This window comes from Hippopotamus amphibius, chromosome 3, assembly GCF_030028045.1.
Source record: "Hippopotamus amphibius kiboko isolate mHipAmp2 chromosome 3, mHipAmp2.hap2, whole genome shotgun sequence".
Classification (NCBI taxonomy): Eukaryota; Metazoa; Chordata; class Mammalia; order Artiodactyla; family Hippopotamidae; genus Hippopotamus; species Hippopotamus amphibius.
Window position 1 is genome coordinate 182,086,152 of NC_080188.1, and position 14,240 is coordinate 182,100,391.

The window sequence follows — 14,240 nt, forward strand, 5'->3', positions numbered from 1 at the left end:
CTATTCTTCTGTTTTACATCTGGTAGTGCATATATATCAATGCTACTCTCTCACTTTGTCCAGCTTCCCCTTCCCCTTCTGTGTCCTCAAGCCCATTTTCTACATCTGTGTCTTTATTCTTTCCCTGCCAAAAGGTTAATCAGTATTGTTTTTTTAGATTCCATATATATGCGTTAGCATACAGTATTTGTTTTTCTCTTTCTGACTTACTTCAGTCCTGTATGACAGACTCTAGGTCCATCTACCTCACTACAAATAACTCAATTTTGTTTCTTTTTATGTGTGTGTGTGTGTGTATACACACACACATATTCCATTATGTATATATATATATATACACATACACACATATTCATACATATATATATTCCACTGATGGACATTTAGGTTGCTTCCATGTCCTGGCTATTGTAAATAGTGCTGCAATGAACATTGTGGTACATGTATCTTTCTGAATTATAGTTTTCTCAGGGTACATGCCCAGTAGTGGGATTGTTGGGTCATATGGTAGTTCTATATATAGTTTTTTAAGGACTCTCCATACTGTTCTCCATAGTTGCTGTATCAATTTACATTCCCACAAGAGTGCAGGAGGGTTCCCTTTTCTCCACACCCTCTCCAGCATTTATTGTTTCTAGATTTTTTGATGATGGCCATTCTGACTGGTGTGAGGCGATACCTCATTGTGGCTTTGATTTGCATTTCTCTAATGATTAGTGATGTTGCATCTTTTCATGTGTTTGTCGGCCATCTGTATGTCTCCTTTGGCGAAATGTCTATTTAGGTCTTCTGCACACTTTTGGATTGGGGTTTTTGTTTTTGTTTTTTGATATTGAGCTGCATGAGCTGCTTGTATATTTTAGAGATTAATCCTTTGTCTGTTGCTTTACTGGCAAATGTGTTTCTCCCATTCTGAGGGTTGTCTTTTTGTCTTGTTTATGGTTTCTTTTGCTGTGCAAAAGCTTTTAAGTTTCATTAGGTCCCATTTGTTTATTTTTGTTTTTATTTCCATTACTCTAGGAGGTGGTTCAAAAAGGATCTTGCTCTGATTTATGTCAGAGTGTTCTATGTTTTCCACACAAAAATAAACTCAAAATGGATTAAAGATCTAAATGTAAGGCCAGACACTAAAAAACTCTTAGAGGAAAACACAGGGAGAAATACCTTCTTAATCTGAGAAATTATTTGGAAAAAAACAGACAATTAAAAATAGCTTTCTTGTGTCAAAACATAACAAACACAAAAGGAAAATAACAAATTAAGTGCAAATTAATTACCACTTTCGTTTACTTATTTTTAGCAAATATTTTTCAAGACAATATTATTTGGCAAGGTATAATAAGATAGACATTCTAATATAGGTGAGAGAAGTATCAGTTGGTACAGTTTTTTCACGAAACAGATTGGACAACATATATTAAGAGTTTTACAAATGTTCAGTTAAATGGAAGAATCATGGGCTTTGAAATGAAATAAATCTAGATTCAAAATTATCAGCTGTGTGAAGATCTTGTAATTTTAATTTAAAACAATTTCTTATGGTACTAATATTTTGTTTTCCCACTGTCATCACATGACTTCAGGATCTCATTACCCTATGATCATGAATTCAGTAATTGGTTTTCTCATACCCAACTTTTTATCTCTTCACTTACCCCTTCTGCCAGATTAATTTTCCTAAAGCACAGTTCTAATTAACTATATGACTCAAAGACATACTTTAATCATCTCTCCTCAATCACCTATAGAATAAAGGATAAAAAGGAAACCAGAAAGAATTTACCGAGAGTGTAAAATGAGCCAAGTATTTTACAAACATCATCTCCCAGTCAAATACATATTGCATTATTATTCCCTTTACAGATGAAGTAGCAGAAATTCAGTGTAGGTAATTAAGTGATGAACCAGCTAAGCAGTGGTGGACTTTAGATTTGACACATTTTGGTCACTATACCATGATGCTCTTCAGGCTGTTAGTCCAGCTATCAAATCAATAGGCATTTTCCAGTTAGGCAACAAGCTCTTTGCGAAAGCCATCTAATGTCCAGACAGACAAAAACAAGCACTACTTTTTTTTACTTCTATTTACCATTCATATCACTTTCTATGTCTAGACCTCTACATTATAATAGTTAAAATTTTATTTGCACATCTCAAAATCTCAAATGCTTCTGAAACTTTCCTATTAAATTGTTCTCTAATAGCCCCAAATACTTATCACCTCTTCTTCATCTGAATTCCTGTGACACTTAACTACTTAAGTCATCAATTTACTGATTAGGTCACGCTGTTCATTATAAATGTTCAGCTCTGTGCTAGGAATTGTGATGGGTCCTGAGAAATAAAATAAATATACATGATTATTCCCTTTGAAGAGCTACCAGTTATATCGCTTTAGGGCAACCATCAAGGCTGGCTGACATTACAGTTATCATTTATCATGGTAAGCACCTCATCAGCTCTTCTAGCTTGTAAGCAACTGTGGCATAGAACCTGTTCTATGAGGGTAAGTCAAATATTATCCGCACTCTGGCTGGAGAATTTACTTTAATTAACTTTTAGAAACGACAAATATATCATTTTTCGACATAATCTCGCTTTTCAATACACTCTGTCCATCTGTCAACAAGCTTTCGTATTCCCTCATTAAAAAATGTTTTAGGCTGAGCTGAGAGCCATGAATGGACCGCTGTCTTCACTTCTTCATCAGAAGTGAATCCTCGCAGGGCTGCTTTCAGGGGAACCAAACAGGTGAAAGTCTGATGGAGCAAGATCAGGACCATAGGGAGGATGCTTTAACACCTCAAAATGAAGTTTTTGCAGAGTGTTGACAGTGTGGGCAGAAGTGTGTGCAGACGTGCACTCTCGTACAAGATCACAATGCCCTTGGATAGCAGTCCTGTGAGTTTAATCCAAAGTTGAGGCTTCAACTCTTCAATAAGCATCTCACTGTAACGAGCACTGTTGATCGTTGAACGTTTTTCCTGATAATGTTCCAATACTGGCCCTTGAGAATCCCAGAAAACTGTAAGCATCAATTTTCCAGCTCATGGTTGACTTCTGAACTTTCTCTTAGTTGGCGATTGAGAATGTTTCCATTCCATACTCTGCCGTTTACTCGCAGGCTTGTAGTGATGAATCCATGTCTCGTCACCAGTAATGATTCTCTTTAAGAAACTTTCACCTTCATTAGAGTATAGATCCAAATTTTGTTTGCAGATGTCCAAATGCTTCTGTTTATGCTCTTCTATGAGTTGTTTCAGTACCTATCTAGAACAAACTTTTTGAAACCTAAGTCTATCGTGGATTACTTCATTTTGAGGGCACACTGCTTTTAACAAACAAAAGTGAATGCTGCAGCCAAGACAGAAAGGAATGGATTCCATCCATTATATCATATTGCTTCTCAATTCAATGAATAGTTTAGTACTTCAATAAACACGAATAAAGGAAATTTATTAATTTGTCCAAATCCTGTGTATACAGGATTTCAGTGTGCATTTTAATGTTATTTAGCAAATGATGAAGATACTTAATTTGCTTTACAATTTCAACATTAAATACAACTCATTATAAATGAAATAGTTATTTGGAAATAACTCTTCAACAAAAATCCATCCTGTATCCTTCACATTCTATATAGCTTATCCTATTTTTGTATGTATTTCTGTATGTATAAAATAGTTTATGTATTTTATGATTACAGAAAAAGAAAAGGGTGTAAGTAGAATAAAGCTTATATAAAGGCATGCTATATCCCCTTGGGAAGAGAGATTGATAAAGACATATTTAACAAAAGTTTATGAATACCTTATTCCTACAATATTAACTCCAAAGAGTTTACTTTTCATGAATTTGATGTTATATTTTGACTATGTATTCTGATTTATCTTAATTATGGCGATAATAGTTAAAATATATAACAAGCTAATTAAAATGTTTTAAAACCTGGAATGAATACTCTCTTAATTGAAAATTAAATTAGAAAGAAAATTTTAAAGTATGGGATTCTTAAAGTATGTTATTATTAAAAAGAAAATCATTTAAATTTTCATGAGCTGTTGCTTATAATTCTATTATCCTTAAAATCTTTAATATGTAAAGTTTTTTTTTTAATAAATTTATTTATTCATTGGATTTATTTTTTTATTGGCTGTGTTGGGTCTTTGTTGCTGCACATGGGCTTTAGTTGCTGTGAGTGGGGGCTACTCTTCATTGGGGTGCGTGGGCTCCTCATTGTGATGGCTTCTCTTGTTGTGGAGCATGGGCTCTAGGCGCATGGGCTTCAGTAGTTGTGGTGCATGGGCTCAATAGTTGTGGCTCACGGGCTCCAGAGCACAGGCTCAATAGTTGTGGCGCATGGGCTTAGTTGCTCCGCAGCACGTGGTATCTTCCTGGGGCAGGGCTTGAACCCGTATCCCCTGCATTGGCAGGCGGATTCTTAACCACTGCTGCCACCTAGGAAGTCCCAATTCGTAAAGTTTATCTGAAACTGTGAATAGGTCAAATGAGATACAAAGTGCTTCTAAATAATGTTCCAAGTAAAATTCAATATATAGAATTACACAAAAGTGAAAAAATATTTAAATTGCCAACATCTAAAGATCTTACCTACTAATATCCTGTTCTTCTTGATGCCACTTTTTATTTCATCATCAATCAAATCTGTAAGCACTTGACACATTACATCAATTGATTCAAGGTGTTCTGGGCAGTCATTAGATATTTTAAACCTGTCAAACCATACATTGGAGAGTCTTCCTTTCAAAGGAGTATATGGTCTGTTAAAACCAAAAGAAAAAGAAAAAATTAAAATAGATGTTTTAATTGCTAAAAAACTAGTGTTTTGAATAATTACAATTTCCTCCTTTTTAAAAGTTAAAGAATTTATATTAAAAATATTCCCATGCTTATTGCCTTAACTCTCCTATATTTTCATTGGTTCTATTACCATTTATTAATGAGAGTTCAGCATCTTAGTCTCTCCACCTTTTAAGTTTCATAAATTCTCCAGAAAATCCCCGTGAAAAAAGAGTAATTATATATTGTGTGTGCAAATGATTAATTAATCAGGTCTACCATTTCTTTAAATTTCTGCCTTGATATACTTTAATGCTTAGATTTTAAGAGTCAAGATTAATATTTAAGTATTTACAGCTAAATAAATGTCCATGCAAAAAGTCAATACCTCAAGAGTAGAAAATATGATTTACCAAAATGCTTTTAAAAGGTGGTCAGTTTCTGGCACGTAAGTGTGAAGGCTAAGTTAGTAATTTAAAGGTTTCTTGATCACATCCAGGTAGACCATCCTTAGAATAGGGGTCTTCAGTATTTTGTTTTTTTTGTTTTTTAAATCAGGAATTGGAGCTATTTTATTTTTAAATCTTCTCAGAAGCCTTAAAATGAGAGTTTAATGGGATACAAATAATCTTTGGAAGTGCTCATCATACAGATATTCCACACTGTTTGCATCATTTAGGTCTCTAATTGGGTGCCTTGTTGGACTTATAAAATGGTTTATGTGATAAGATGCCCTGAACTGGGTGTCTTGTTGAACAAGATTGATCTTATAAGATGCTTTACATTTAAGTATGAGGTGGGGTGGTTATAATATTAGTGAATCTTGCTCTGGATGCTCTGTTATTTTAAGTATGTATGTGCGTATATGCACAGGCATGTGTATCCCAATGTATTCCAAATATTCTGCTTTAATCAATGACAGTGGGGTTAAGGGGCCCTTATCAAGCTCTGTGTTGGTAAAGGTAAATGAAGGGAATGAAAACACTCTTAGAGCTTCCTGTAGCAAACAAAGAGAAGTTTATGGGGATATATAAGATACACATGGAGAACAATGGTTTTCCAAAGATGAGGAATAGGAGAGTTTAATAAAAGATACAGCTTTTTACGTAGCAAATCTTGCTTTCTCCTTACGTGACAGTGAAAAACAGGTTCTACAAGCAAGAAGGGCACAGAAAACACAAACAGTGACAAAAGTACACACTATAATTTGAAAGAAATCTAAACCAATGATGATGGCAAATGCAGGGTTTCTCCTAAACCAACACCTCTACTACTTTGCCCCATCTCAAATTTAGCTATATATTCTCACCCTCCAGAGTCAGTAAAATAAAAGCATAAAATGTAGAGCCAGAACAAAAAAAATGGGAGGGATGAAAGATATCAGTTGAGATCTGAATGTGCTTCCTTACACATTCTTCAGTGAAAAACCAAGTGGAATCCTTGCAAACCCAAGGGGCTAGAACTATTCAATTATCATTCTCTCATCCAACGTAGCAAAAACACTCCGCAGTCTGTGCAGATCTGACCGTGGGAAACATCCAATCGTTAGGATCAAAGTATGGTGCTGAAGGGAACAGGAGAACTACACAACCATTGTTGTGTACTGGTCTTAACACTCCAAAATAAACGTATATCCACTTAAGGAGGCTAAAAGTCAAGAGAAATATTTTGGAACTTTCTCAGAGAAAGTGAAAGAAATCTGGAACCAAGAAAGTTGTTCTGACTTAGATTTAACAAGAACTCATCTACAGATTTACATTATTTACTAAAATATAATCATGTCATAAACTTTACTTTGTAACATATTTTCTAAGATTTGAATGTATATTACAAGTACCTCTGTAAGCCAGTACATAAAAACCTTAACATTTTCTCCTAGTTTATGCACATACATGAAATTTTGCAAATACGGGATATCTTGTCTGTGTGTATATTGATGTTTTTCAATTAAGTCTCTCCTCTCCCACCCCGTCACACATCTTGCCCTTCATACTAAGTAAACTATGTTAACGATCTGGAATATATTCTTGAGTGTTTTTCATTAAAACGTGTTTCTTTACGTTATATTTTTTAGAGCACTGTTTGCTTTTCAAAAATGAAATAAGCCTATTTGGCTTTCTTATGTGCATCATACTTTTCTCCTTTAACAATACCTCATGGAAATCCTTTCATATGATATAGTTCTTATCCAATACTTTTAAATTGCTATGTAATATAGTAAAGATGTTCCACAATTTAATCGGCCATTCATCTACTAATAGGCATTTATTTGGTACCCAGGTTTTAGCCACTAAGAACAATTCTGCATTAAACACATTTGGATACATGTTTTCATGTACTGGGTGGGACTTTTATTCCTGTGGAATTGTCTGTGAAACAGACTACTGGATGAGAGGTATAATTTTTATCTTAATAGATGTTTCAAAATTATTTCCACAAAGGCTATAAAAATTCACCCTTCTACAAGAAAGGTCAGAGAACATCCTTTTGCCCAATAGCCTTAATTACAATAGGTACTAACATACTTTAAAATATTACCACTGAAGGGTAACAACTATAGTTTTAAAATCAACTTTAATGGAGGTATAGTTTACATATATAAATGCACACATTTTAAATACACAGTTCAAAGACTTTTGGCAATGTATTTCCATAATGATACACATTATTTCCTTTACCTCAGAAAATTCCATCATGCCCACTTGGCAAGCAAGTCCCATTCACTTCCCAGGCAACCAATGACTGATTTCTATCACTATAGATTAGTGCTATCTTTCTAGAACTCCACATAAAGGAATTACTTATTCAGATCATTGGCTATTGTTTTCTATTTAGGTTTTGATTTTTTTATTAGTTTAGAAGTGCATCTGTATATTACTGACAAATATTTTTCATTTGTATTTCAAGTAATTTTTTCAAATTGATTTCTGTATATTGACATAATGTACTTAAAGTATCTATTTTTTTAAGCTAAATAAAGGACTTTACAGTTAATATAATCTATCCCTTTTTTTTGTATTAAACTAAATTTCTGGGTCTTCTGATTTATTTAAGGTATTCTCAATCCATACATTTTTACATATAGAATCTAAAATTTTCTTCAAAGATTTTTGTTTCCATTCTTACATTTAAGTTTTGAATTTTTCTGGAATTTACTTCATACATGAAGTGACCTAAGCGTTCAAATTCATTTTTTCCCAAATGGATAGCCAATTGTGTCTACACTACTACAAAAAAACAAAAACAAAACACCTTTTCTCATAAAGGTGAAATTTTAACTTTGCCATATTATAGTTCTGAATTTTCTAGTTTGTCTCAACCTAGGTTCTATAAGAGAATTAAACCCTAATGCTTAATACATTTGCTATATATATTGAATGGACTTCTCTCCAAAGCATCTAGAATGGTACTAGCTCTGTTCTATCCTAGGCAAAAATCAAGAAAATGACAAGTCATTTTGTGTGTTCCGTGATTCAGGTAGAAAATTTTGGTTAAGAAAGGCTCTATTTTGTTCCACTGATCGATTTATCTACTCCTGTGTTAGGATCATATTGACTGCATTACAGTGGTTTTAGACTCCGTTCTGAGGTGGAGTCACGTGGTCTCCTCTCCTCTCCCTACCATCATCACCACGTCTTTCAGACTTGTCCTACCTATTCTCAGATACCTCATCTTCTTTATCTAAGAAATCAATCAAATCTTTAGTAAAGTTTTAAATAATTTCAAATAATTCCCCTTAAAAGTCCTTGTGGGATTTTAACTAATTATTGCCTGGGAATTAATATTTCATGACATGAATCTGGGAGGAGGGAAGATTTTTGCAGACTGCACTCTTCCCAGGATAGGCCACATTCTGGGCCTTACCTAAGGCTTTTCCCGCATTGTCCCCCAGACTCTCAGTGGGTGCAATGGGTGCACAGAAGATAAAATCCTGCCGCAGCTCTCTATGGGGACTCACATAGAGCCTAAATTCTCCTTTATTCCTATAGGCTTTCTGACTCCAGAAGCTGTTTGACTCAACAGAGGTAGATAAATTGGAATCAGAAAGAGAGAGAAGACAGAAAGCATCCCATCCTCCCACTTCCCAGAATCCCTTCTCAGGATTAACTTTCTCAAAGTATTCTGAAAATGAAAGCTGGTGCTTTCCATATAGCATTAATGTCACTGAGAGACAAAATGAAATTTGAAACCATTCAAACTGTCACTAAAATCACAGTGATATTCTGAATGAAAACAATATACAACACTCATGCTAACGCATGAATTAGACTCCAACTCTTTTGACTTATTTCTACTTCCATTTTCATTTTATTCTGTCTCTCTACGTGTTTATTTGTCTGAGCACTTAAATAAGGATATCATAGGCTAAAATATGAATCATTTTGGGAACTCAGCCATTAATAGAAAAAAACGATATTTACCTTTTTATCTCTGACAATGCCTTACTTAATTAGAGATAGATGCTCCAAAGAATTTAAGTTTTACTAATTTAGTAGCTTTTGGTTTTCTCAGTTCTCTAAGAAAATTAATTCTGTTCAATGGCGATAACAGGAAACATGTGATGAAACAAAGAATAATTTAGAACTTTTTTTGTTAGAAAATAATCAAGAATGCTGAATTCTCCTAAGTTGTTAGAATAACCTTTCAATAAAGCATAAAAGTAAGATTGTCTTTTAAAGCAGCTAAACAAACTGGCACATATGTTATACTCATTCACCTTCTTCCTCAAATAAATCATTTTATTAGTTGCTACAAAACAGCTCAGACATTACCACCATAAATAAATATGTTTGGCAAGAAACATCTGTGTAGCCCCTCAGTCAATCAATCAATCAATCAAACCATTACACACTGGTAAAATATTAAGCTGGAATAAATGTCCAAGTCTAAAAAAAGAAAAAGAGTTGACATTTCAGCTTGACACCAAGTTGTGTTTCCTAAAAGTCATAAAATCAAAAGGTCATTCATAACTTTTCAGATAACATCATTGGGTTGCAGGCTTCCTCTCTGTCCTCATTTCACTGCTCTTCCCCCAAGATTCACTAGGTTCCAGTCACATTTCCCTCGTTTTTCTGCAGAACCACCTCACAGGGACTTATAGCCTGATCCAGGGACTTAGTGCCTGACATTCCCTCTCCTCAAAATGCTCTTTTCCACAGTGATACCCCCAGTGCCAAGAACAAGTATTTGTTGAATGATGAATGCCAATAATCATTTGTGATTTGGAAATAATTTCTGTCAGCTAGAAATAACAGAATACTTAAAATTATTTCATTTAGTTCCGAATATCTTTTGACTTTAATTCCTGTAAAATCCATTCTGTGATTTCTAGAAAAAGGTCAAATTTTTCTTTTGTTAATTTTTTAGAGAACATGTTTCTAAGAAAGTAAATTTTTACATACAAATAGATATTTAAATGTACCATTTAAAATACTTACCAAAGTACACTATTTCTTCAAAATATCATTTTTTATGAGGGTTCCTTGCCAGTGAAGTGTACTTATAGTACAAATCCACTGTCATCAGGAGAGAGATCTCCTAATATCATGCTTCAGGTGTGAATCCTAAGTGATGGAGTAAAGATGAACCCATTATTACTAAACCTAAATCAAAAGTGCCTAACTCTGTTTCAGAACATATATTTAATGAAAAATATAAACATGCGCTTCATGTGGAAAAATAGTGAATCAAAAAGTAGGGGCATTATTGACTGAATCTTATTACTTTTAGAATTTTTCAAAACACTGAGAAACTATATCATCATATAAATTATTAATGGCTTGTTAAAAATTATTATTACTTTTAAAATGGAAATTCTACTCGTAAACCCAAACCAAGAAAACCTCTAATTACAAATACAGCTGAAGTATGTCACAGAAATAAAAATCTTTACTGAGCATTTCAATTACATATAGTCTAAATTAACATAAAACAATGAAGCAACATTTTCCATTTAAATCAACACAGAAACGAAATGCTGACTTTTACTTAAAATGCCCCTAACTTAGCTGATTAAAAACATCTATTAAATAGGGCTGAGAAAAGGAACACGTTATAGCCAAAGTGGCAATTCACAATTTAATCAAAACATACTGATATGCTGTAATAGGCCATAACTGGGTAAACACGATAGACTATTGTTCTCTTCATAAGTCCTTTAAAACATGTATGATGTTTGAAAGCACAATTATAACTTTGCTTGATAGAGTTTTCAATGTACATTGATAAAACATACGGCAAGTACAACATAAAGGTGGGGAGGATAAAGGAAACTATATGGCTGTAATTTTTCTACATTTTGTGTAAAGTGGTAAAAAACTAACTCTAAACAGGTGAAAGGTGTGATATCTATCTTATAATCCCTAGAACAATCAGGAAAAAAAAAGAATAAACGAAAACAGAGTATTAATTTTCTTAAATCCACAAAAGATGGAAAAGGAAAAAAAGAGAAACAAAAAGCAACAAATTTAAATTCAAACATATCAATAGTAACATTAAATGCAAATGGTCTAAACAAATCACTTAGAAGGTAGAAACTGTCAGATCTGTTACAGAAAAAACAAAGCCCAAATATACATTATCTATAAGAAATCCACCTTAAATATAATGATATAGATGTTAAAAGTAAAAAGATGAAACAATATAGCTTAAAAACCATGAAGAGAAAAACTAACAGGGCTAAAGGGAGAAACAGACCAATCTACAATCACAGTTGGAGATATTAATACCCACTCTTCAGTAACTAGAATGACTTAGAATCACTAAGAAAATAGAAAACTTGAGTAATAGTATAAGCACCTTGAGCTCCTGAGATTTACAGAACCCTACACACAAAAGGCACAGAATAAGTCACCAAGAAGTTACGCAAGACCATAATACAAGCATAATACAAGTGCCACGAGGATCAAAAGACTGAAGCTATACAGAATATTGGCAGCAACAGAATGAAATCAGAAGTCAACAGCAATAAGAGATCGAGAATAGCCCCAAATTGCCGAGACCAGCTCGGCGACTCGAGGTGAGTGACGGGTGCCGCAAGCTTGAAGAAGACACAGACACAGACTGAAGAGAAAAGTGGGGGGGGGGGCTCAAGACCTCTCGATCAAGAGCCCTGCTGACTCCCCAGGTTGCTTTTATTGAGTTCGTGGGCTAACATTCTCAGGTTACACCCATAAACAATCAAAGGCCTCACATGACTGAGGCAATTATCTTTGTTTGCTTCCTGGGTCCGAGTTGAGCAGGTGTGGATTTGAGCTGGGCCTGGAGAGCAAAACAGCCCTGGGGGCAGGAGACCTCTCTCAGATATTGGGGGTCTGTGCCCCACCCCTGTTGGCCCCTCTGCGACTGTGCCTGTCTTAGGTTGTTCCTCCCTTGAGGAATCTTACCCGTCTCTGGCTAACCAGTCATCCTCCAGGGCCAAACAGGGTGATATAAGGAAGGCTCTATGCACCACCCCTGTTGGCCCCTCTACGGCTGTGCCTGTCTTAGGTTGTTCCTCCTCTGAGGAATCTTAACCGTCTTCGGCTAACCAGCCATCCTTCAGGGCCAAACAGGGTGATATTAGTCTCCATGCCCCTCACCCTTAGCTCCTCCACTGCTCAAGCAGGACATTCTGAATCCCATTGCTCAGCCCACATACTTTAACATTTTCAATGTTTCAGAAAGGCTCCTGAATGTCTTCCCACACCAAATATCAATAATTGGAAATTAACATATTTCTAAACAACTTATGGGTTAAAGAAGCTCAGAGAACTCTGTTTTCCATATTTGGCCAGAACAATATCTTTCATCCCACATGCTCTTCTTCACAATATAACTCTGATAATTCCATCAAGAGGTGGAGTCAATGTCTCTCCCCTTGAATCTGAGTGGTCTTGTGACTAGAGAAGAAAACAGCACTATGTAACTTCTAAGACTATGTCTTTTTTTTTTTTTTAGCTCTTTATTGGAATATAATTGCTTTACACTCTTGTACCAGCTTTTGAGGTACACCAAAGTCAATCAGCTGCATTTGTACACATATCCCCATATTCCCTCCCTCCCGTGACTCCCCCCCACCCTCCCTGTCCTGGCCCTCTAAGGCATCACCCATCATCGAGTTGATCTCCCTTTGTTATACAGCAACTTCCCACTAGCTATCTATTTTACAGTTGGTAGTATATATATGTCTATGCTACTCTCTCACTTCATCCCAACTTCCCCTTCGCCCCCCACCCCTGCAACCTCATGTCCTCCAGTCCATTCTCTGCATCTGCATCCTTATTCTTGTCTTGTCACTGGGTTCATCAGTACCATATTTTTTTTTTTTTTTTTAGATTCCATATATATGAGTTAGCATACAATATTTGTTTTTCTCTTTCTGGCTTAATTCACTCTGTATGACCGTCTCTATGTCTATCCACCTCATTACATGTAGCTCCATTTCATTCTTTTTTATGGCTGAGTAATATTCCATTGTATACACAGGCCACATCTTTTTCCATTCATTTGTGGATGGGCATTTAGGTTGCTTCCATGTCCTGGCTATTGTAAACAGTGCTGCAATAAACACTGAGGTACATGTTTCTTTTTGGATTATGGTTTTCTCTGGGTATATGCCCAGTAGTGGGATTACTGGATCATATGGTAGTTCTATTTTTAGTTTTTTAAGGAACGTCCAAACTGTTTTCCATAGTGGGTTCTGTTGGTAAGACTATGTCTTAAAAGGCAATACGGCTTCCTTCTGGTTCTCCTTAGGGCATCTGCTCTTGGAACTAAGACTCCATACTGCCAGGAAGCCCAAGACACCAGACAAAGAGGCACAATAAGGCAAGACAATAAAATAAAAGGAAGATTGGAGACGAGAAAGTAACACTGTCTTTACTCACAGATGATATGACTGTTTACACAAAAATCATAAAGAATCTACTAAATAACTACTAGAAATAAGTGAATTTAGGAAGACAGCAACATATGAAAACAAGATGCAAATATAAAATGTGTTTCTACGTACTTTAGAAATTTAAATTTTTAAAAAATTCCATTTACAGTACTATGAAAAAACAAAAAATATTTGTGAATAAATTTAGCAAAAGACCTCTATACTGAAAAATCTAAATCACTGCAGAGAGAAATGAATAAAGATCTAAATAAACAGTGACACACCATGTGTGTGGATTGGAAGACATCAATTTTCTGTAAATAAACCTGATATGGATTACATACAATTCTAATCAAAATCTAAACAGGTGTTTTGTAAAATTGGGAAGTGTATTCTAAAATTTATGTACAAATGCAAAGAACCTAGAATGAAAAAATGTTAAAAAGAACTTGTACCGCTTGATTTCAAAATTCCCTATAAAGCTGTATTAATCAGAAGAGTTTTGTATTGGTATAAAATTTGAAAAACAGACCAATGAAATAGAACAGAGTTCAGGTAAGAATCCATTAAAATATGTTCA

The 14,240-nt window shown here is 34.8% G+C and overlaps 1 protein-coding gene across 11 annotated transcripts in view; it reads right to left on the reverse strand.

Annotated features, from left to right (window-relative positions):
• Positions 1-14,240, reverse strand: part of LYPLAL1 (lysophospholipase like 1) — a 152,220-nt gene that overhangs the window by 124,930 nt on the left and 13,050 nt on the right. For all 11 annotated transcript variants that reach the window (XR_009052653.1, XR_009052654.1, XR_009052652.1 and 8 more), the window contains exon 3: positions 4,612-4,781. Coding sequence is in view for 7 of the 11 variants with exons in the window: in XM_057727553.1 (XP_057583536.1) it covers positions 4,612-4,781 (170 nt within the window). In the remaining 4 variants the exon portion in view is untranslated. The remainder of the gene's footprint in view (positions 1-4,611; positions 4,782-14,240) is intronic.